General features: G+C 48.0%; 1 protein-coding gene across 2 annotated transcripts in view; it reads left to right on the top strand.

Annotated features, from left to right (window-relative positions):
• Window positions 1-20,981, top strand: part of COQ8A (coenzyme Q8A) — a 43,424-nt gene extending 22,443 nt beyond the window's left edge. For both annotated transcript variants that reach the window (XM_038132521.1, XM_038132522.1), the window contains exons 5-15: window positions 1,089-1,163; window positions 7,467-7,589; window positions 11,087-11,172; window positions 12,234-12,374; window positions 13,477-13,558; window positions 14,918-15,011; window positions 15,810-15,951; window positions 17,406-17,513; window positions 18,222-18,287; window positions 19,026-19,112; window positions 19,593-20,981. In XM_038132521.1, coding sequence (XP_037988449.1) covers window positions 1,089-1,163; window positions 7,467-7,589; window positions 11,087-11,172; window positions 12,234-12,374; window positions 13,477-13,558; window positions 14,918-15,011; window positions 15,810-15,951; window positions 17,406-17,513; window positions 18,222-18,287; window positions 19,026-19,112; window positions 19,593-19,886 — 1,298 coding nt within the window. In that variant the 3' untranslated portion in view covers window positions 19,887-20,981. The remainder of the gene's footprint in view (window positions 1-1,088; window positions 1,164-7,466; window positions 7,590-11,086; window positions 11,173-12,233; window positions 12,375-13,476; window positions 13,559-14,917; window positions 15,012-15,809; window positions 15,952-17,405; window positions 17,514-18,221; window positions 18,288-19,025; window positions 19,113-19,592) is intronic.
• The last annotated feature ends 2,788 nt before the right edge of the window (window positions 20,982-23,769 follow it).

The following is a 23,769-nucleotide window of genomic DNA, read 5'->3' as shown; positions in this document are numbered from 1 at the left end:
GGGCAGCTCTGCTTCCTTCACTGTGCTGACTTTGTTCCCCAGTTGTTTCACCTGGGAAGTTTTCCAGTAGTGCCTTAAGGAAGGCTTGGAGTGCTTGAAAAGCAGGTGCACCCAGTACTGTCAGCAGTGTGGGAGTAGAGCACAGCAGGATGCACCACTGCTGAGGAGACGTGGAGCAGCACCATCTGTTCTGGTTGCTTATGCCCTTTATTATCCAGAAAAATAAATATTTTTATATTGGGAAGGCAGTGAGACCTTTGGTTGTATATGGATTGCTGCGTGATTAGATCTGTGCCTCATTTAATCTTGGGTGCCTTTGCTCTGGTTAGCAGAGGCAGATAATGCTGCTTTTGTAGTCCCGGCTTAACCTGTGGCTGCGAAACCACCCTGCAACTCACTGCTTGCCAGGGTGACAGTGCATGTGGAGTGCTGGTTGGTGTTTTGTCTCCTGGTTTTACTGCTGTGAGGGATTACTCCCCAGCCCAGCTCCCTGGACTGCAGGTGTAACACTGCTGGTGTAAGGTGAGCCTTGGGGTGAAACATGTTTCTGTTCACCACAGTGAATGAGCTCATGGAAGGAAGAGGCAGCTAATGAGAGCAATTAAACCTCATGCTTAGGCAGCAGGGTTGCAGTGGCTTCATCCTAAATAAGGTTTTTCCTCCTGCTGCTGTGGCACGGTGGGCAGTGAGAGGAATTCTGTTCCTTCTTGAGAATTGTACTGAGAGCCATGTTTGTGAGAGTTTTGGCTTCTTTTTCTTCCCCTTTTTAAAACTCCATGATTGGAGTCTACAGCAGGACATCAGCCAGGGCACAAAGCTCTGAGTAACACTTGTGACATGCTTTATGAAAGCCAGATGTCCCAGACTGGCCTAGCCTAGGATTCCTGGCTGGCATGCTGGGCTGAAGAAGTACAGGAGAAAACTCTCCAGCGTCCAGTGAAGATGACTCCATTGCAAAAGCCAGGATGTTCTAATAGAGCTGTTGTACATTTGAATGGGTGGCTTAAATTTAATTACCAAAAATGCCTCTGTATGTGGCTTGGAAAGTTTTTTCATTCTGATTGAGTCTTTTTCTTCTTATTTTAAAGGACTCGCTGTTGGTCTTGGCATTGGGGCACTGGCAGAAGTGGCAAAGAAGAGCCTCAGACCTGAGGAACGCAGTGGTAAGCCATTTCAATGCTCTTCCATTTTCTTTTATCTTCCTCTTTATTTTATTTCTAGCCACAGTTTACCTGCATTTGCCAAATTTGTATTCTTTTGAAGGCTGGGCAGTGAGACAGACTAACAGGGGATATGGGTAGTTCTTTTATTTTCAATATTATTCTTCATCTCTTGGCTTTTCTCCCATCTCAGTACATCACAGCCTCACTACATAGACAGAGGTCAGAAGATATTCCAGAGAATGTGTTTGTGCCAGCACAGTTTGTCCAGCTTTACTTCCCCATAGCCATCCCTGAGGTTCAATACTATCCCTGTGCCCATTCTTGGATTGCCTTGATTTAACAAGTCTTTTTAAACTGTTCAGTGGAACAATGCATTTCAATCAGTACAGAAACTTTACATGAGCCTCTGTGTCTGAAAATTTTGTTAGTGGTTGCAGTCTGTTTGAAATTAAAGGATGTTCTGCCTAGGAGGATCTTGGAGGATGGCTGTTCTCTTGTAAGAGAGACAAAGCACTTTATGCTCCTGTTAAATGGGAATTATCTCTTTCCAATATCTGTCTTGTGCTGCCTTCTAAAGGATTCTCATAACATGGAAAAGGCTGTGCTGTGGAAATTGACCTGATCCTCTTTCCAGCTTATGTAAAATGTTCCTAAGTTGTACCTGATCATGTTGTAGTGGCTTTCTTCTAAGCATATGTGTTGGTAAAATATGGGGGGGGGGGGGTCTGTGGATGCATGGTTTAGGGCATAGAAAAATCAGCTGTTCCTCTCCAAAAAACAAGAGATTACTCTAAAGTTTGTGGTTCCATTCACTTGTTTGTTATCCAGAAAAAGCTTTGGTGGGGAATACTGCAAAATGTCAAGGTCTGTTAGAGTTGCTGCAGGCTGTTTGGTCTGCAGCTGGTCTCTCTGGTTTGGCTGGTATGGTTGTGTGTTTAGGTTACTTCCAGTGACTGGAGAGAGCTGGTGGAAGGTTGAAATACTTGTAGCTAGAAGTAAAAATGAAGTCAGATTGTTCCTGATTCAGAAGCATTACTTTCAGATAATGACAACTGCTGGGTCCTTTTAATCCTACTCTAACTCAGTTTCTGTCTTCACCCTGGTCATCTTTAGGGGTGGAAGAAGGATGGAAACTGAACCTCTGTTTCAGGAGGTACTGGAGTGGCTGAAAAATGAAGAAATTTAGAGGGGGGGGGAAACACTGAAAAAACAAAGCAACTGAAGAAAAAAATCCCAACCAAAATAAATTCCTAAACCATAAAACAACACTTCAGGATATGAAACACATTCCCATTAATGGGAGGCAGGGGTTGTGGATGACCCAGCACTCTGCTTGTATTTGGAATACCAAAATACAAATATTAACAGCAAGGCAATACAGAGCAGCCCAGCAGAGAAAAAGGATCCTTGGCAAAGAGTTCTTGTTTTTCTTTAAGACCTGAGGTGTTTGAGGATAGGTGGGTTTCTTTGCTTTGATTTAAAAACATGCACTCAGGCAAACACAGCTCATCCTGTAGAGAATCCTTGAAGGCCTTTTCCTTTCAGCACCCGGGTTGTTTGACAGGTTGTTGATACCTGTTGGAAGCTGATGATTTGTGTTGCTTTTAACAGAGGCTGAATTGCACAACTGTTGGTATTTCTCTGCTTGCCAGAGTGTTTTCTAATTAGGCACACCCTAAATGAAAACATGAGCTTGCAGAGCTATGAAGTTGGAGGCAATAACATGAGCTTTCTTCCTCTCTCTTACAGCATGAGAAGGATTAGGGTTTTTTTATTATTTAGAGGGCAGAAGACCCTTTCTCCTTGCAATAAAGCAATTGCATGTCTAAACTTTTATCTTCCTGATGGGGAAACTACTGTTTTTCTCTGTTGGAAGCCTGCTTTACAGTCTTGAATCTTGCTTTGGGAAGAGTTATTTTCTTGAATAAACCTTGATTAAAAAAGGTGGCCATGAGAATTGCCAACTTCAGTGCTAGGCAGGGAATAAGAAAATGACCTGGCTTTTATTTTTAGGTGTTTGTTTGTCTTTCCTTGTTGCTTCCCCTCTTGCTGTCAAGTCTGCTTAGATAAGATCTTGGAGCAGAGGTTGTGCTGCAAAGGAGAGTAATATAAATAGTGGAACTGAGAATGGGCCAAGAGCAGCAAGCGTGGAGGTGAGGCAAAAGTGAAAGACTTCCAACCTTTGTACTCTTCTGGAGCCTCTCAGGCAAAAGACACAGGAAGATTTCCAGGTGACTCAGCTACAGCTTCTAGTTAATGTCCTTGGATGTGTGTTTTCCACAGTATTTTAGAGTGGTGGGTAAGGCTCCATGAATGAGAGCTCTCTCCATGGGCTCTGCTCCTGCAGAAATGCACAGCAGAGGATAGGGACACAGTGGGAGATCCCATTTTCTTACTGTTTTTCTGACAGTACCAACCTGAGCTGTTCTGTGGGGAAATCTCATGACATAAGTACCTTTACATTTCTTTAAAAATACCTCTTTCCTGATTTCAGCTTGAGGCATTTGTTCCCAAGTTTTGTGGCTGCTAGCACCATGAGTTTGGGCTGATACCTGTCTCTTTGGAGAATGACATATTGTCCTGTTCCTGGGAAGCTGCTGGAGCATGTAATTTCTCTCCCTCCTGCTGCAATATTAGTAAGAACTTCTTGGCACTCCAGACTTAAACAAGTGGGATGTGTGTGTATGCTCAAAGGCATGCCTAAGAATTTCACACTCTCACTGGCATCCAGGAGTAATGAGGAAGAGTTTTCACTTGGTTGCCTTCCTCTTGCCTAGATAGTACAAACTAAAGTGTCTTTACACCTTTAAAATGGAGTTAGAAACACTGGTCCTTTATTCCCAACCCCTTAGCCAGACACTCCTGAGCTACACACGGTCCTGATAGCACAGCTTGTACTTCTTCTTTCCATTGCTGCTGTCAGAGGGACTGCAAATTCCTATTCTCCTGCACATTCTCTAGCAATTGTGCTAGTGCTGATCTGTTTTTTCCTGCTCAGCTTCCCCATCTTTGTTTAGTAGCCACAGGACCCTTCTCTCCCTACTTTGGATTGTCTCTTTTTCCATAAACAATTCACTTCTTATGGACTTAGCCTAGACCAAATATGTCTGGTGCAAGAATTGGTGAATTTCTTCCTTTTCTGTCCAAGCCTGATGTCCTGGACATAAATTCATTCTGCTGCCAAATTCTTGTAAGTAGGTGTAGGCTTTTTTGGTGTTTTGTTTTGTTTTGTTTTTTCTTAATGCTTAAGGCCCTAATGCTGCCATCTTTAAGTGGTTTGGCTCATCTTATCCTGTTAAAAAGAAGATGACAGACTTGATTTCCAGTTTGAATTTTCCTGGTAGGCTGAAAACCTCCTCTGTCACTGGTGACCTTGATGGCAGCCTCAGTATTTAAAGTGTGTATGTAAATACACACTTGTATGTAAATACAGTAGAAGGCCCACACAGGGTGGGAATGGGAAAGTAGAATAAATTCCCAGGAATTAAACTGTGAGTGCCCAAATAAACAGCTGCTGTTACAAGTACAGAGACTGGGTTCAAGGACAACTTTGTCACTTATTAATGATCTGTCCCGGGCAGTTCTTCAGGCCCTGCACAAATGCCAGGCTGGACAGAATCCCAACAGGCTGGCACTTGGCCTGGCTTTGGACACAGAGGGATTTTCTTATGAAAGGCAGTAATGCAATATTCTTGGGTTGTCAGTCTCAAGTGCTTAGGCCATGTTCTTAAATATTCCTTTGCCCCAGAGTTTCTGTGGCAGATGGTCCTAAAACAAATACAAAATCTGGTCACTAGTTCTCCAAAGGAGTGATGCAGCAGTGAGTCGCACACGGGTTTGGAAAGGTTCATGCTGATTCTGAATTTGGAAAGGAAAAAAAAAAACTAAAAGGGGGTCAAGCACTAGGGAGGGTGTCTGCCTGCTGCCTGTTTTGTGGAAGAACTCACAGCCCAGCCACTGGGGCTGCAGGAGCCTTAATGTCTGAGGTGTCCATGTTGCCACAGCTTGCATGGGACTTCTATTTGCCTTTTTTCCTTTCCCTAGTAAAATAGGTGAAACCAGCTTTGTGATCTGAAGATGGGGAAGAAATAATGTGAGGCACCAAAAGGTGCCAGCCATCTTTTGGGTAAAATGTTAACTCACTGAAAATTGGTATATTTTTCCATGAACTTGTGGTGGGTTTTATCCCCACTTCCTTTCCACCCAGCCTTGGAAGCCTGTGTCTGTTTTCTCTCTGCTTGCCACTGACATGGCACTGCTTTTCACTCTTGCTTCCAGGTCACCTTCTTGTTCATGCACACTTGTACCAAAGTACACAAGCAAGAGCTGCTCCTGTGCTGTTGGGCTGCCTGGTGATCAGGTATTGCCCCTGGAGGCTTGACTTCAATGAGAAGCCTGCCAGGAGAAGAGGATTTGGGACTGCCTGTGTTTGGCTCTTTCTCTGATAAGAGTTAAAATGGTCAGGGTTCACTGGCTTCTGGATGTGACTTTAATCATTAACTAACCCCTTTATTCTGCTGCTGACTCAGAGGAGGATGTTTTTGTGTGCAGTGGTGTGGAGGGAGATACGGCCTTGATTCAGTGCTTTCCCTAGGACCTGTGTGCCATCTCATACAGTTTTCCTGACAGGACACTTGAGAGAGAGCTTTTCAAGTGTGCAAAGCCAGATCCTTGTGCCCTGGGTAGCTCTACCTGTTCAGTCTCTTTAAGTCTCCTTACATCCATTATCCAGAGCAAAATGTGTTCTGAGGATTGCCATGTGCTGGAAATGGTGAATTCTGGATCTGTCCTGCTTTTCCATATCTTGCTCTCAAGAGCAGGATGGCTGTCCTGTGTACTCCTGGTGTTTTTATTCCTCTTTTTCCTCTACATCCTTGACTTAGGACAGGGATTTGTAGAGAGAATGTCCCACATGCAGTGCCATCCTGCTGCTATCCCACAAAACAGATGAAAGAAAGAGGGGGGGATGAAGGGCAGGAGAACAGCCTGTACCTGACACATCTGTGCTCTGCCAGTGGAGAGTTCTGTGGAATCACCTCTGCAGGGAGGGTCTCTAAGCAATGCAGCTGCTTGCAGGGACTGAAGGGTGTCTGTCAGATCAGTAACATGCTTAGCACCTCGAGAAAACGGTACCAAGTTGTGGGAGCTACCAGAGTTCAGACAGCAGCTACCTCAGTCTGTTATTTCTCCTGGCCAGTCTGAGTCCCTCTGTGTACCTTCCTGAGAGCTGCCAGGAGATGGAGAGGATCTCTAGTCAGCCCATGGCACACCAGTAATTTCCATCTGCTGCCTGAGACCTCCAGGGCTCTTTTCATCTGCTGTGCCTTTTTGGGTTGTGATGATTGTTTCTGGGGGCTTCAGCTGTTCCGTCTTCCGTTCCTCTAAAGTATTCTAAAAACAATGTAGCTGCAAGATCAGCATATGAGCCGTGAGCTCTGCAGCCTGGCTGCAAGAGCTGACCTTGCTCCTGCTTGGCTGGCTGGCAGCAGGAGCTGACCTACAGCCCCAGCAGAAGAGGTGGGTGGGTGTCTGCCTGCCCCCTCTGCTCTGTCCCTGCTCTGCTGGGCAATTCCCTGGATGGTAGTTCTGGGTTGCTTCTCCCAAAGGGACCACAAACTAAATCAAGGTCACCTTCCCCTCTCCCTCAATAAAAAAATAAATAATAAAAAAAATTAAAATGAAGTGCTTCTTATGCCACACAATCCCCCTGTGCATACTTGGAACTGTGGCACTGGAGTGTACATGGCTGTGTGACCTCTCTGAGCCTGTCAGACATCAGGCTTTACACGTGCTTGGGGACAGGAAAGTGTGTGTTTGAGTGTGTATATTTTGGCCTTGTTCTGTGTAGGCTTCCACATTAAGAGGTTGGAAGAGGCCTGTTGGTCTGTGCCGGTGTGCTTCCAAGGCTTTTGAGGCTTCCCCCTTGTGGCTCACTCCCACTGCCCTTCTGAGGCTATGGCTGTGCTGTGGGACTCAAGACACCTTTGCACAGTGTTTTAGGCTGTGCTGGCTGGCACAGTGAGTTCAAGCACCAGCATCTACCCAGGATGCCAGACAGCTTGCAGAGCAGCACATTCTTGGAGGCTGTGACTTGCTGCTCCTGACCCTCAAGCCAACAATGTCAAAGTTGTCCCAAGGCACGTGTACAGTTCAGTGCCCTGGGTTGCAGTGAAGGCACTCAGTGTAGTCCTGGTTTGATTTCCCCAGGGAAGGGCAAATCTCCTGTTGAATGTGGGCTAACACAGTGGAGTGGGCTTGCCAAGATAAGGGTGTTCTTCATTCATACTCTCTCCTTACCTTCAGGGAAGAAAGCAGTGATGGATTCTAGCCCCTTCCTGTCAGAGGCCAATGCAGAGAGGATCGTGAGGACCTTGTGCAAGGTCCGGGGAGCAGCACTGAAGCTGGGACAGATGCTAAGCATTCAAGGTAAGTGGCAGCACAGGTCCTCAGCTGTCCTTAGTGCTGCCAGGTGTGACACACTGTCTGCAGTCAGGCAGTGTCAAGTGAATATGGAGACTCTGAACAAATGGCTTTCTCCTGTGAGAGCAGTGATGGAAATGTGTGAGTTCCATCTAATCCCAGTATGAAAGACACCACTACTCTCTCAATGTCCTTACTGTAACTGAAGTTGGTTGACAGTAGGGTGACACTGTGAATTTTTATGTCTGTGTTACAAGCAATTGTTAAGCAGCAGAGCTGTATTACACTCTAATTGCAGATGTCCTGCTAGAAAGGAGGAGGGTGACAACAAGAATGGGATCCTGTTCTTTGTTCACCAAAAGTGGTCAAGGTTATATCCACAATACTCTCCCATTATAGCAACCTGATTGTGGTTTACATGCTCTTTGGGCACTGAAGCTTTACTGGAAAGGCCAGTACAGCTGATAATCTTATCAGGTATAAAACATTGTTTCCATCCTGAGAAGACTTCAAACTGCTACTTAACCCATGAAGCTCTGAGGCCAGTGACACAGGTGAAGGCACGAGTGGCATCAGTGTCTGCACTGAACTGTTAGGGAATTGGCAGGTGTGCTCAGTTCAAACCTTATCAGGATCTTTCCAGTTTGCCTTCCTGCCCAGCCTCATAGAGAAAGAAAGAACCAGCCAAAAATAGCTGTAAGACTTGTCTGTAAATAGCTTTCAATATGTTCCTGAAATTGAGTAAGTGTCTGAGTGTTTGAAGTACTCACTTTGCTTGGCTTGTGCTTCTGCTTTAATTTTTGTAGGTACCAACTGATGAGACTGGATCTAGTAGAGTATTAAATACTCGGGGCTTGCCAACAAAACAAGATCAGTTCACTGTCCCAGAGGGCCCTGATTGGCATGTCATTTGCTAATCAATTGGTTTAGGTGGTTGCCAGGCTGATGGCCACCTGGCAGAGCCTAGTGGGAGGCATCAGCTGCTGTGTCAAAGGCTGCCACCCACATGCTGTTTTCTCACCCTCCAGAAACTGCCAGGTGCCACTGCTGGCTCACAGTGCAGATCCAGGAGGAGCTCCTGTGCTCCTGGCTTTCCAGTGCCTCTGGTGTGTGGGCTGAGCAAGCCATGCCTGGAAATCAGCTCTGCATTTAAACTCATCTGCCATAGGTGGGATTAATTTCAGATTCTTGGGACACCACTGAGTTGTGCCTGCTGTGTGCCCAAGTCTGGATGCGAGTGCAGAGGAGGGAGCTATGAAAGGCTGTCCCTGAGGAGCAGAAATGTTCTGGATTTTTATAACTTGCCTGCTGTCTCCTAATGTTACGGTGCCCTGGCAGGAGTGTCAAATACTTGGTGATTGACTTCACTCTGGTGTCAGGAACAGGCCTTCAGCAACCTCAGTGGTTGTACCCAGCCCTCGTTTGGACTCTTGCTGTAAGTGTGTGGACTCTGCTGTGCCTGGCAAGAACACTGGCCCGTGGTGACCTTGCTGGGGGACAGCTGTGGTGAGATAAATCAGACAATGCAGAGTGTCTTTCTTGGGGTGGCTGTTTGGACAGGAGGGTTTCACGCAGGTCCTGCCACTCCATGGGCTTCTCTGAGGCCTGGCGAGTTTGAACTCCCTGCTTTTGTCAGCAGGTCTGGGAGCCTCTGGGGGCTGGGCTCCCTGAGGCTGAGCACAATTCACAAAGCAATTTCCTTAGAACCCCTGACGTCTGTTGTGTCTCCTTGATGTGGGAGTCAGTGGATTTGTTAGGGACCCACATTCCTAAAGGTCACGCACAGAAAAGATGCCAAAGGCCCCTGGTCATCCTGTGTTCTGAGAGGTGGTGAAAAGGCAGCTGCATTTGCCAGCTGAGAGTGCCCTACCTTGGCTCCTGCTTCGTGTTTAGTTCCAGTAAGGCCTCAGCAGCTGACCACAAAGACGTAAAACCTTATGCATCAGCATGTTGTAAGCCTGGCAGAGTTGCTTCCACGGCAGGACTGATTTTTGACATTGCTGCTGAGTTTCTGTACAGTCAGCCTGGCCTTGCAGGTTCCTTGGCTATTTGACGTTGTGCTCATGAACAAAGGCTGGGGGTGGTCAAACACCCCGGCTGAGGATGGATGCCCTCCCAGACTAGGGGTGGAAACCCCTTGAGAGCTTTTGGATGTCAGCAGTGAGCAGAATAAAGGAAGTTGATCCTGAATGCCTGTGGCAGATGCTGATGGCTTTGACACAAACAGCTCCTGGGAGTGGGAGTCGCTCTTAGTGAGATCCATTCTCCTTTAGCCCAGTCACCCTTGGCAGTGCAGGTGACACGTTGCAGCATGATGGTTAATACCTTCACCTAGCCCTGAGAATATTGTTTAGCATGCTCAGAGGCTGGGCAGTGATACACCATCAGTGACAGAGCAGGTGTTTCTTTCAGTGTCTCACCTTCTTGCGGGTTTGTAACGTCACAGCCGGAGCTCTACTCACTGTTCCTGCAAAGCCTGCTCCTCTTAAAAACTTCTCTTGGTTCCACAGTGGGGTTGTGTTAGTACTTTTAAATGCTGCTATGGCTTCAGTGGGAATTTGTAAACAATGCTGAGTGTTAATGTCACATCTCTGCATTATTTACCTTTTTTTCTCCATTCCTTTCCACCCTTCTTCCCAGGACAGTCCTCTTAAGGTCACTGTTTGTTTCTTGTTTCCTGGGATAGACATAAGGTGGTTCATGCATGTGTAGTTAGAAAGGAACAATATTTTTTTTTTGTTTGAATGTCACAATTGCATCTGCAGGTTCAGTTCTCAGGATCAAGGCTTGTAGCCTGGACTTTCCCAGTGCTGGGAGAGCAGCAGATAAATCTGATTCCTCTATAATCATTTATGAAATGAAAAGTTTGCCAGCACTGGTAGTTTTTCTCTGAGTTGTTGTAGAAGCCTTTGCTCAAGCAGAGGACTAATCTTTCAAGATGCCCCAGTCCCTTCTCTTGTGAATGTAAATATTTTCTTGCTAAATACTTCTGAGATAAGTTTGGGCTCAGCTCTGTTCTCTTCTGCCCACTTGTAGTTGCTCTGTGTTTGGGCAGTTGTTTACAGTAGCAGATGCTGAATCCTGATGTCTCCAAGAGTTCAGTACTTGTGTAAGTGGTGTTTTACCATTGCACAGCATTCTAGAGGAGCTGCTGCCCCTTAATATGGACTGGATTAAACCACATGGGGAACCTTGGAGCATTGGGATGGCTCTCCAGGGGTCCCTTCTGTGACCTGCATTTCCATGAGGCAGTGGCCTCTCCTAGACCTGGATGCTCTACTGCTGCCAGCCAGAAGATGGGCTGGTGTGTGACAGAGGCAGAGCACTCTGCTCTTGGGTCTGTGCAGCCTGTCACCACACCAAAAGAATTAAAGAATTACTTCTAAAACCTTCACTGGGGTGTGCCTGGGGTAGGACAGCCTGACTTGTGTGAATGCAGGAGCACATTTGTGTGTTGAAGGATGCAATGGCTGCACTGACTGCTGTGTGCTCTCCCTTGGCAGACGATGCCTTCATCAACCCCCATCTCCAGAGGATTTTTGAGCGCGTGCGTCAGAGCGCCGACTTCATGCCAATAAAGCAGATGATGGTGAGGAATATTCCTGAGTGCTTATCAGGGAAAAAGACAATGGACAGAAAAAATGTCACCTGTGACATGCCCTAGTAAGGGAGGTGGATGGGGATTTTATAGAATATTTCAATAATGTTGCGTATTTTCAGTTGGGGGTAACGCGTGATTTCTTCTCTCAATTATGTGCTGTCTTTTCTCCCAAAAAATTGGAAGTTTGGGTCTTGACAGAGGGGAAAAATGTGAGAGTTTTTCATGTCCTGAGATTAATGTTGATATGGAGCAGGATGCTGCCCCAAATACAGTTACAGGGTCTTGTTGAGTGTAGCCTCCTCTTGTGTTTCCTCTTCTCTTTCGTGTGGGTCTTAAAGTGGTGTCTAGATATGTCTACATCCCATTTTAGAAACAGACTTACAAGCCTCAGTCTGATGGAAAATTAACAGCAGCTTTGTCCTTACCATTTTGGTTAACTTGCTATCAAGAAAACCCAGAATGAAGCTAAGTTTGCTTTCCCCAGTGTATATGTTCTCTGTAAATTGAAGTGTAAAGAGTGATGCCAAAGGAACTGCCAGCACTACTTATCTTCTGAAAGACACTAAGCAGAGCTAGAACTTAAATATGGCAGTCTGGCAGGGTAGCAAAAAAGGTGTTAAAGCAGGCTGTGATGTTTAATTGTCAATATTGCCTTAAAGAGAGTCATGCCTGGATTGCTTCTCTTCAGCTTGGCAGGATGATGAAAGAGGAGAAATAGCTAACTCATTTTCTTTGCTCATTTTCTGGGAGATAGCAAGTGGCGCCTAAAAGGGGATGTTTGTATGCCAAGGCAGCAATGTTTGCGTTCAAGATTTCTGTCCCTTAGGGCAGAGCCCCACACTGATCTGATCAGCACCTGTTCAGTGCTGGGTCAGCATTGCTGGCTGCACCACTCCCTGCCTTGGTGTGCAATGACAAGGCACAGAGGATGATCTGGAAAGCAGGTTATAGGTACTCAGAACTCAGTCACCTTAGAGGAATGTGATTTCCAAGACTGAAAGTCTTAAATTTTTGCTTCCCATACCCTGATCCTTTCTATTTATTTGTAGAAAACTCTGAACAACGATCTGGGCCCCAACTGGAGGGATAAACTGGAGTCCTTTGAAGAACGCCCCTTTGCTGCTGCTTCAATTGGTCAGGTTCACCTGGCACGCTTGAAAAATGGGAAAGAAGTTGCTATGAAAATCCAGGTGGGCTTCACAGAGCAGCCATGTCTTGTTTGTGCTCATAGAAGGGCAGGGGAGCTCTGTGTGTACTGCTAGAGAAATAAGGAACACTTTAAAGGAAGCGAAGATGTGATGTCTTACACAGTGCAAGCTGAGTGGAAAAGACAGGAAAGGTTTTGCAGCTTGAGCCAGCGTGAGTCCAGATGAGCAGGAGACATCCCATAGATTCTTCACTGCAGGATGGGATAATGGTGCTGAGGGACTGCTTGTACTTTTAGGCTGTATGGGAGGCTCCCACTTGCTCCCTAGGTCAGTCCCCTTTCTGGGATGTGCACATGCCCCAGGCCCCTTTCTGAGTGTCAGCAACCTCAGGTGGCCGTTTCCAACCGAATGACGTTCTAGAGCTAAAGCTCTTTGTACAGCATGGTTTACAGTCCCAAGGAGCGAGGTTCCTTGCTGACTGAGCAGTATCCCAGGCAAAGCTGGTCAACTCATTGGTGGGTTTTTGTAGTACGGGGAGACTTTTGAAATAGTATCAATGGGTGTGGGTATCTTCTGAAGCCGTTTGTGCCCCAAGTACTCTCTGAAGTCGGGCCAAGGTAACAGCAGCAGAAACTCAACCCTCTGGCATCAGCACACATTTCCCTCAGCAGTGCAGGCTCCTTCCCTTCTTGACAGACAGGGTGAGAACAGGATGAGGTGCCTTTGCCAGGACTGGGATGGGGCTTCACCACTTGCCCTAGTGCTGGGAATGACACACTGGGGCTTCCAGGGGTGTGTGCTTTCAGCTGTGGGAGGGAAAGGACTGACTGCCGTGGCTGTTGTGAGATTTGTGTGTCTGAGAATCCGTCATGTGTTGGAAGAATTCCCATCAGGGGATCTGAACAAGCCATTCTGATTGCAAGGAGCTGCATCTTAACCTTTCTGTGTGTCTCTGGGTTTAGATGCTGGGCTTTGAATAAGGTTTTAGAGGAGGGATGTGTGGCTCAGGAATACCCTGGCTCATCGCCAGGCTGTAGGTGGCTGTGATGTGGGGGCAGTGGATGCTGAGCCAGGTGTTTTTATCATGCCCTGTACAACCAGACCATCTGATCTCAACACTGCTCTCTCCCATTCTGTCCCACAGTACCCTGGAGTCGCCCAGAGCATCAACAGTGATGTCAACAACCTGATGGCTGTCCTGAGCATGAGCAATATTCTCCCTGAAGGTAAAAAGACAGAGACCCAGGCAGGCCCTGTGTTCCCAGTGGTGCAGGTCGAGTTCTGCCAGCCCCTTTCAAACTGCACATTTCATGTGTCCCTCCAAAGACTGGGGAAAGGGACTTTGCTACTGGGCAGACTCAGTATCCTGATTTCCTGCAGAAAGCAGGAGAGGCAGCAGATGTGGGCAGAGGGTGCAGGGCCAGCTTGGGGAGCCATGCTCTGTTCCCCTGTTCTGCTGCAGAGCTGCTGCTGCCTTTGCTGGGGCATGTGCCTGCTCCAGTGCCCACTTGGTGGGGTGGGGAGTGCACCTGTGTGTTTGCTGGCCATGTGGATGCACACACGTGCCAGAGTAACCTGCACTTGTCTCTGTGTGTTCTCTATAGAGACAGACCCATAGGGATTCTTGGCAAAATATAAAGTGCCTGGGAATACTCACTTTTGGTGGCTTTCTAGGCTTGGAGTGTGGGCAGTGTTCAGGTGAGGTAGTCTTGCTTTGTCCCGTTACTTTCTGGTACATTTGGCAGAACTCATTCTTCTCCATGTTCCCTTGTAGCTTTCCATGCCTGCCATTCTGTGCTCTTCCCAGATGTTCTCTTTCAGAGCTGTGGAGAACTGTCTGACTTAGAACATGCTCAGACTTATCCAGCACATGGATAAGTCCCTTTTCCCACAGGAAATGTGGGACTTACTACTCCTCTTTCCAAATACATGCAGCAGCTGTAAATATCCGTGGGACTGTAAAATGCTGCTCTAAAATCAGGCTGGGTGCTGACAGAATCTGGGACTGTTCTCTCTGGTGGCTGGGCAGGGCCCTGCAGAGGTTGCTGCAGCCCCAGCTGTGTCTGGCCCTAGAAGGAGATTGGTTTTCCAAATTCAAGACTAAGAAGACTGGGCTTGGCATCTCGGGCCGTGGCTACGTGCTGCTGCTGCAGTACACTGTATTAGTCATGCTGACTGTTTCTACCTGGCAGTGCCTGCTGCCACTCGGAGGCAGATATGGAGCTGTTTTTGCCGCTTTTGCCCAGCGTTCGGGTGCTTGTCTGGTGCGTGTCCCTGCACAGCCATGCCAGTAGCAGGAATGGACAGTTTGGGATTGGGGTGGGAGCTGGGAGAGGACAGAGCTCTGCTGCACAAAGCAGTGCTGTGGATGTACCTTGGCTTAGGAGCAGCTCTGTAGCTTGGGCCTGGGATTACTGCACAACCTGCATCTAGTTGGAACTGCACCTTGGCTCTCTGGGGCCTCCTTACTCCTCAGCTCAGCTGGCCGGATAGCAGGCTGCTCCTCAGCTGCAGCTCTGGAAAGCTTAGCCTCAGGAGATCCTTTTTTTCTAAGCCTGCTCTCTCCTGTGCTATTTGACTTTCAGGTTTGTTCCCAGAGCACTTGATTGAAGTTGTGAGCAGAGAGCTGGCCCTGGAGTGTGACTACCTGAGAGAAGCTGCCTGTGCAAGGAAATTCCAGTATGTTCCCACCATTGCCTTGAACCCCTTCTGTGTGTGTGGGGGGGAGAGGCAGGAGAGCTTGCTTAACTTCAGGGATGGTGGGGAGCTGGCTGCAGTGCCCTGCCATGTGGTACAGGGGAAGGGTGCGTGGTTGTGGCCTGAGCTGTCCCCCAAAATCACCACCTTGTCTCAGCTGGGCATGGCTTCAGTCAGCTGAAATGTGTTCACCTCCTCCTGTGCAAGTCTGGCAGTTGTGCCACGTGTGAAGGTGCTGCAGTAACTCCTGAGGCTGGGTTGTATCTCAGCCTGTTGTTAACTTCTCCCATCCTTCAGCCTGGGAGGTTTTCAGTTCAGCTCTCTTAAAGCATTTACCACCACCAGTGCTGCCTGCTCCCCTGGCTTGCCATAGCATCCAGACTATTTTTACATGGTGGCTGGATGCTCTCCCTGTCCTGCTGCAGAACTGCCCCTGTGGCACTGCTCCCCTTGGCAGAGCAATTCTTCCATGTGTGTCGTCTGGCCCTAAAGCCAAGTGGGGTAAGCAAAAGAGCCCAGTGCCCCTTGATGCACCAGCCTCGAGCCTTCTTAATATCTCTGCTCTGGCAGGAGGTGTGACCTCAGGAGCTGGCAGCAGCTCTAAGTCACTGGCAGGGTTCCTGCTGACTTAATCCCTACTGTAATTGCTGAGGAAAACACATCCTGGCAGCCCCAGCCAGGGTGTGGGGAGAGCTGGTCAAGGGCTATGTGAGGTGTTGCTGATGGGTCTGTCTGCTCTCAGGACTCCTAAACCATTTCCTCTCCTTTCTCCATCCCTAGGGAGCTGCTGAAAGACCACCCCTTCTTTTATGTACCAAGAGTGATAGATGAGCTGTGCAGCAAGCACGTGCTGACCACAGAGCTGGTGTCTGGCTTTCCCCTGGATCAAGCTGAAGGACTGAGCCAGGAGATTCGAAACGAGGTGAATTGGGATGTTGGGTTGTTGCCGTTGCTCAGAGCTCTGTGTTCAGCCTGTCTGTGACTGCCAGACTGGGGGATGCCTTGTGGCACAGCAAACCCTGAGCAGGGCTGGAGTCAGGGACTGTCTGGAGCCTCTAGGAAGACTTGTTTAGGGAAGGTGGCGGTGATACTGGAGTCTCTCCAGGCTTATTTGGGCCTTGCAGGCACCAGCATTCAGCAGGGAGGAGTTGGAGGGGGTGAATGGCAAGGGCAGCTGAAGGGGAGGTAGCCTCACTGTGTGATGCCATTTCTGATGCCCTTAAGTTTGGGGGGACTGTCAGTAAAGGCAAAGGTGCTTTATGCAGCTGCTCTTCTGGGCAGGATTGCAGAATCACGCCAGTACAAGCAGTTGGGTGTCATTCCTGCAGGACTGACCTGTGCTGCACAGAGCTGCTGGAAAAGTACCTGTCAGTAAACAAAAGCAGGGATGTGGGGATAGGTGGGCGTTGGTGCTGGATATAGCCAGGGATTGGAGTGCTGTGGTGGGACAAGCAGCTGTTCTAGTAGCAGAAATAACTGTCCTGGTATTTGTGTGTGTGTGTGGTGTGAGCTGTCAGCTGTTAGGTCACTGGGGAAGAGGGCAGAGTCTGTTCCTCTAGTTAAACAGATCTCAGTGTCACATTAGATTTGAAGCTGTGCCAGAGCTGGCTGGCTATTCTTAGGGACTGTCCCCAGCAATGAGCTGCTCTATCACCAGGACTCATGTTAAAAGGCTGCGAGCTGAGGTGTTGCTGCAGGAACAGCCCTTCTTTCCTGTAAGCCACTGGCCTGGCTGACCCTCTGCCTTCTGTCCCAAATGGCAGTGTCCTGTAGCAGGGCTGGGCTTGCTCCCTTCCACCTTGCCTATGAGGTTTCACTCAGCTTTGCAGAAGCTGGAGAGGGGCAGACTGAGGCTGGCAGTTCTGCTGAACAGGCTCCAGCTTGGCAATTCTCACAGAAAAGCTCTGCTGGAGTATGTAATTCATCGGGGGGGGTCTTCAGGGACTGCTACTCTTGCTTCTCTCTGCCTGTTGGTCCCAAGGTGTGGCTCTGCTGCTCCTCCCTCAAGCTAGGTCAGTGCTGAGCCCACAGGAGTGCATGCTGGGTCTGGGATCATACAAGATTCCCATTCTTGCAGCTACCCTGTGTGTAGGCAATGCTGAAAAGTTAAAAGGCAGGACCAGAATGCAGTTGGATGAGCACTGGAACATCTGTGCCATCTGCTAAGGATGTCCCGTGGCAGGGGTGGGCTGGGAGTTGCTGGTGTTGTGGTGAGAGGTGTTCCTTCAGCTCTGCAGGAGTCTGGCAGCATACAGCAGATGGTTCCTGCTGGTGTGGCAATGTGTGCCCTGTTTGCTGACGCCTGCTCTAAGTTACAGGTGTGAGTAGGGCTTGCTGCCCTCCTGACTCGTTTCTTGTTCCTCCTTGTTTTAAAAGATCTGTCACAACATCCTGGTGCTGTGCCTGCGGGAGCTGTTTGAGTTCCGGTACATGCAGACTGACCCCAACTGGTCCAACTTCTTCTATGACCCACAGCTGCACAAGGTAAGCCTGGGCAGCCACTGCTCTCTGCCTATGCAAACATTAGTTTTCACCAGCTTTTGATTATTCCTCACTCCCACTCCCCACTTAATGAGTCCTGACTGAGAGAGTCTCTCAGTTTCCTGTCCTTGAGGCATGGGCAGATAGCACAGGGGAACCTCCCTTTGCCAGGGCTCTGTAGGAAAGCAGGGCTGCTCTAACCCTGCCCCTTGAGCAGTCACAGCTGCTTCCTTAACCTCAGGATCTGTTTTGAAGATGGTGAGTGGGAAGCTGCAGCAGGCAGTGCTCTACCAGCACACACCTGAGCCCAGGACTCTGCAGTTAAATGCTCTTGTGCTGTGCTGAAGATAAGGGTAGCAATTCCTGCTCATTGCTTTGGCCGCTTGTCTGTGCTCTGTAGGGCTTTTTATTCCTGAGGTCTGTGCTGCAAAGGGCTGGGAAAAGGTTCAGTGCTGCTCTGTCCCTGCACGAGGAGCCTGAGTGGAGCTGCCAGCAGAGCAGGTGTGCAGTGTGGGCACTGGGCATTGGCCTCAGCCCTGTCCTGGTGCAGCTGCTGGGGCTGCAGACTGGGAATAAAGGAGTTGGGGCAGTTGGGATGCAGAGGAGAGCTGGGAAAGCCAGCTGAGCTTCCTGAAGAAATCAGCAGCATTCTTAAGATCAGGTTCTGCCAGAGTGGCTGACTCTAACACAGACAGCTTTGTCCATTTCCAGGTGGCCCTGCTGGACTTTGGAGCAACGCGAGGGTTTGATGAGAAGTTCACAGATGTCTACATAGAGGTGAGGACTTGCACTGTGTCCTAGAGAGCCGCACTTGATTTTGCAAATACTCTTATCTCTTAGCTGTTATCACTTTCTACTGGAATACACTTTGGGTGTGGAGGGAAGCAGGGCTGGAGGCAAGAGAGTGGTCTCTGTTCCTGTTTCATCCCTTGCCATGGCTGTCTGCACATGTGCTGCAAGCTGCTGGCTCTCTGAGGTGGCATGTTCACAAAAGTGAACTGCAGTGATGCTTGCTGGGGGCCTTGGGCAACAGGCTGTATCAGAGCACTCACAATTCTGTGATTTTTATGTGAGGATATGCAGGAATTGCTTGTTCCCCACCTCTTCCTGAGATTTTTCCACAGATAGATGAATTGATGTGAAGTCAAACGTGCTTCCTTTGTGATCACCATGTTCTGCATGTGGTAACTGAGCTGCCAGGGCCAGCAGCTGCCACCCAAAGCTGCTCTCAGTCAGCTCTGCTATTTCTTTGCGGGAGGGGCTGGCTCTTTGTGAAGCTTTTTTGCTGTCCCTTTCATTCTCTGGGCCACGTGTAGCCCTCTTGGGAAGAGGTGGATCTTTTAGCCAGCAGCTCTTAACCTGCCCAGCACGCAGGCCCCTGAAGAGAGGGCAGAGGCAAGGGAGCGAGCAGGTGGCTGGTGTTGATGTGTGCTCCTGTGGCCCGTGCAGCAGTCCTGTGCTCAAAACCTTGTTCAGTCTTCTCTTGGCTCTCCTGAAAGCATTCCTCCTTCTCAGGTAATCAAGGCAGCTGCTGACATGGACAGAGAGAGAGTACTGAAGAAGTCCATTGAAATGAAATTCCTCACTGGCTATGAAATCAAGGTATGGAGCAGAAGGGTCTGATTTTGGTGTTGGTCACAGATAAGGTGATTGCAGGTCTGTGAACTTCCCCAGACTTCTTGATGTGGTAAAAGTGTCAGTCCAAAAGCCCTTTTGATAAGCACAAGGGAGGAGGGTAAAAAAGGTTTTGGCTTTTGTTCTCACTTCCTTTTGGGAGCAGGAAGAGTAATGAGGATGCAGCTAGCCCCAAAAACCACTGTCCTTCTTTCTCTCCCCATGCAAGACCCTGCAGCTGATGACAGTTCCTGAAGTTTCATGACTGGGAAGATATTCTTCTGGAAGGTTTAGTTGCTTAAAACTACATGAACTAAATGTTCCTCAGTCCTGCTGGGGGCTGGAGGTTCCCTTTGTTATGGGCAGGGCTATTTCTCCTGAGCTGCTGCTGTTAGCACTAGCATTTCTTTTCCTCCTTGGTGGTTGCCATGGCTAGTGGTGTTACTTATCCCTCTTTCCTTTGAGCAGGAAATGGAAGATGCCCACTTAAATGCTGTCCTCATCCTGGGAGAGGCTTTTGCATCTAAGGAGCCTTTTGATTTTGGCAACCAAAGCACCACTGAAAAGATCCATGGTTTAATCCCAATCATGCTGAAGCATCGGCTCATCCCCCCGCCGGAGGAGACCTACTCTCTTCATCGGAAGATGGGCGGCTCTTTCCTGATCTGCACCAAACTGAAGGCCAAAATTCCCTGCAAAAACATGTTCCAAGAGGCATACAGCAAATACTGGAGCAGTAGGGGCAAGAAGCCAGAGGAGTAGTAAGAAGGAACTTGTGTTGTTCTGAGGGCCCGGTCCAGCTGAGCCTTGCAGAGAGCGTTCTAAGCCTCCCCTGCGTTGCTCCCCAGCTCTCCATCCTCTTGAGATGCAGCAGCCCCGTGCCCTGGAAGCCAAGGGTGCATTCCACGAGGACAAAGCTGCTCTTTCCTGCTGTGTCTGTCCTGCCTGGACTGCCAGCACAGCCCACAGCTTGCAGGAAACTCTGAGTGCTTCTGTGCTGCTTCAAGGCACCAGCTGACTACCTTGAATGAATTTGTAACATTGTGATGGTGGCTGCATATTGAGAGGGTTTTATAACAAGTAGGGGAAGGAGGATGAGAGCAGAATTTAATACTGAAACCTATTTGTAATTGTCCACAAATTGTTTTTTAAAAACTTACCCTCTTTCAAGCTGAGGTGGTATTCAAGTAGTTTTCATACTGTGAATTTAGAGAAGGAAATACCAAGGTGTTCCCTACCACAGACACATCCAGCACCTCCCCCACGTTTTTGTAAGTCAAGTGGTGGCAGTCTGAGAACCCTCCTGGATTCTACTGACATTGATTTAAGGCAAGGGGCGTGTGTGTACCTTGAAGTTTTATGCTTTCTGCCTCTTTCTGGCTTGCAAGCTAAACATAGGAAATATTTTAAAAGTCCGAGAATTGAATGCCAGTCTCTTTTAAACACACACACACACACACACTCACACAACCCATCTCAGTTCTGGGAGTCAAACGTGTAATCAGCAGAGCTAGATCTGAGCACAAATAGTGGGATTCTGCACTGTCTGGTAGGTATCAGCTTTCCTGAGGGCGAGTTAGATAAGCTACAACTCTGACACCCACTGCTTGCTGGATCCTGACTAAGACCCTCCTCTGTGTGTTTCCCTGTAAGGCAGAACTCGCAGCAAGGCAAACAAATGTCCTGCCTCTGGTGAGCAGCTGCAGATCCAGCTGAAATGTCACACAGTTCAAACCAGACGCACAGTTTTAAACTCTTGGGAGTCAAGCTAGGAAATCGACTTTTGTAGGTTTTTGTACAAAGCTTGTACCTGTACGACTTCCTGACGTCAATAAACAAAGTGCTTGTGCGGTGGGCCCGCTGCTTGTGGCTGTGTCATCTTCTGGTGTGGGAATGGACACTCAAGTGAGCAGTGTCCTGTTCTGGGGCATGAACAGCAGCTCAGCAGAAGCTGAGGCCTATTCATGCCATGAAAATCACTGGTACTTTACTTGTTTTTTAATCTTCCTTTGTTTTAATCGCTCTGTTAGCAGCCTCCTGAAGACAAGCCTCTTTGCCTTTCCTCCACTTGGGAAGGAGAGGCTGGTGGAGCTGAGGTGCTCATAAGGCAGGTGGCCTTGTCTGCCAGTGCCAGGTATTTATTTACCAGCAGGCTCAGCTGGTGCTACTCAGTTAACAGAGCCCAGAAATGCCCAGGCTGCCTGATCTTACACTTGAGCATCTGTGAAATCCTGACAGCTGACACTTCAGAGGGAGAGAACAGGTAAGTGAATAAATGGTCTCTCCTGAGGAACAGGAAAACAGGTTATGGTATTATCTTTATTCCAAAGCCATAAACATATAAACCACTTCACTTAAGACTTTACTGAACAAGATGCAGTGCAGTTCAGTTCAAAATCCCAGTCAGATTATTCTTAACCTTTTGAGAAGAGTTAACTCTGCTGTTCATAAGAGTTTTGCATCAAGTGTATATATGTATCAGTGTACAAAGTTACAGTAACTTTCCTTGTTTTGAGTTCTGATAGACATTGTTTAGTTTTTCTCCTTTGGCTCTAGACCTTGCAGCTGTAAAAACAGCAGTTGTTTGAGCTGTTAAATGCTTATGTTAAAGTTTAAAAAGCAAAGTATAAAAAGCTGACAAGGGAATTAGATTATGTGAGCTTCAGAGCAGATTTTCTGAAAGATTCAAGGCCAGCATGTTCAGAGGCCTTGCAAAAGTGGCAGAGTAAGCTGGAGCATTGCAGTTCACTTTTCCACTTGTTCGTGTCAGCCCAGATCTTGTGTATACCATGCTGGGGCAAGAGTGTTCAACTCCTGGCAAAGATTCCCCAGAGGGTTTAGGAATGACATCCAGCTGAACAGTGGAGTTTGTTTTGCATTTTGCAAGAGGACAGCAACTTGCAGAAGCTGAGATGTTGCTTTATTAGGAGAGCTAATTAGAGCCCTCGGTCACTAATTCTCCTGACCTTTTGTGTATGCTCTGAAAGCATTAATAATGGCTGTAGCTTTGTCCAGAGAGATTTGTGACAGCAGGAATTGCATGTCAGAGAACAGCCGTGTAGAGAACGGGAGCTAGAAACTCTGGCTTCAAGTCAGAGAAGCTGTGACATTGTACAGTGAGCAGGAGCCCCTGATCCATGCCAGCCACTGCATTTGCTTGAACTGTGCTTGCAGGGTTGAGGCTGTGACTGTTTCTGTGCTGCAGGAAGCTTCTATGGTCCAGAAGAATCCCTTGTGAAAATATTTCTTCTTTGCACAGGGCAAGCTGCAGATTAAAGCTGCCTCTCGAATGACAGTGATTTTCCATTTTAAAGGATCAAGATTCAGGCTACCACTGGTAGCAGTGATTTTCCTACCTTCTTTCTTTAGTCAGCCTGGCTGCTGCATCAAAACAAGAAACTGAATGCTGAGGAGCTGAAGAGGAAGTGAACATGCAGTTCAGTTTCTGCTTTTCTGAGGCCCAAATCCCTGACTACAAGGCCCATTTCCCAAGACCTTCCCAGCTGTGATGTGCAACTGGACCCCTGGGAAATCAGAAATAAAGCACTGACTGAAAAGTCAGAGCACAAGAGCCAAGGTATGTCCCAGAGCTACAGCAGCTGCCTCAGTGGGATGAGCCCTGGGCTTAAATCCATGTGAACATTTTGACTGAAACAAGGAGTAAGGCAGCCTAAGGCCTTGGAAGAAGTGGGAATCATGGTGCCTGCTCCTGTAGGATTTGGAAATGGAAGAACTGGCACTGCTGGCAGTGTGGGATGAGTAACAGCCCAGTCCTGTATTCCTGCTGCAGGGGGGTCACTGAAGCAGGCACCAAAGCCAGGACTTACGCCAGAATCACTGAGGTTGGAAAAGAACTCTAAGATCACAAAACCAACCCCGAGCCCAGCACTGCCTTGTTCACCATGAAACCATGTCCTTGAGTGCCATATCCACACATCCTTTGAACGCTTCCAGGGATGCTGACTGCACCACGTCCCTGCACAGTCTGTTCCCATATTTCACATGCCTTCTGTGAGGAAATTTTTCCTAATATCTAATCTAAACTGCCCCAGGCCCAATGATGCCATTTCCAACATTACACCAACAGGGAATGAACGAAGAGGAAGATGTACCAACACACTGGCACGGGAAAAATTCCAGGCTGACTTGTGAGGGACAGGGGGATGACAGGAAAGGGTCAGGGCACATGCAAAACTTCACAGTATTCCAAAATGTACTTAAAAGTGCATTAAGGCCAATATGATGCTGGTAGCTCAGAACTAACTAACAATCCAGGCTCTAACACGAAGACAGCTGAAATACTTGATGAGTAACTACAAATGAAGGAGGAACACCAAAACCACTGACTACAACTCCATCACTACCTATTTCTTAGGTCATCACAGCACAGCTGACCCAAGAAAAAGGTCAGGAAAACTGTAGTTCAATAGAGCAAAGTATCCAGCGACTTTCATTTTGTATTTTCAAAAGGATCTGGTTGTTTTTTTCTGAAAGCTGTTAAAGGGAAATGGATTTTCTCACATACTCCTTCCCACTGTGCACTTGTGCAAAGGTGTTAGAACCAGCGTGTTGTATCTTCAAGAGCACCGTTTCCATTTCCTCCTCAAAGCTTAATGGGGGCAGGTGGGAAAAAAGACAGAACATC

This window comes from Motacilla alba, chromosome 3 (assembly GCF_015832195.1).
Source record: "Motacilla alba alba isolate MOTALB_02 chromosome 3, Motacilla_alba_V1.0_pri, whole genome shotgun sequence".
NCBI lineage: Eukaryota > Metazoa > Chordata > Aves > Passeriformes > Motacillidae > Motacilla > Motacilla alba.
This window is presented reverse-complemented; position numbering and strand designations above follow the sequence as displayed.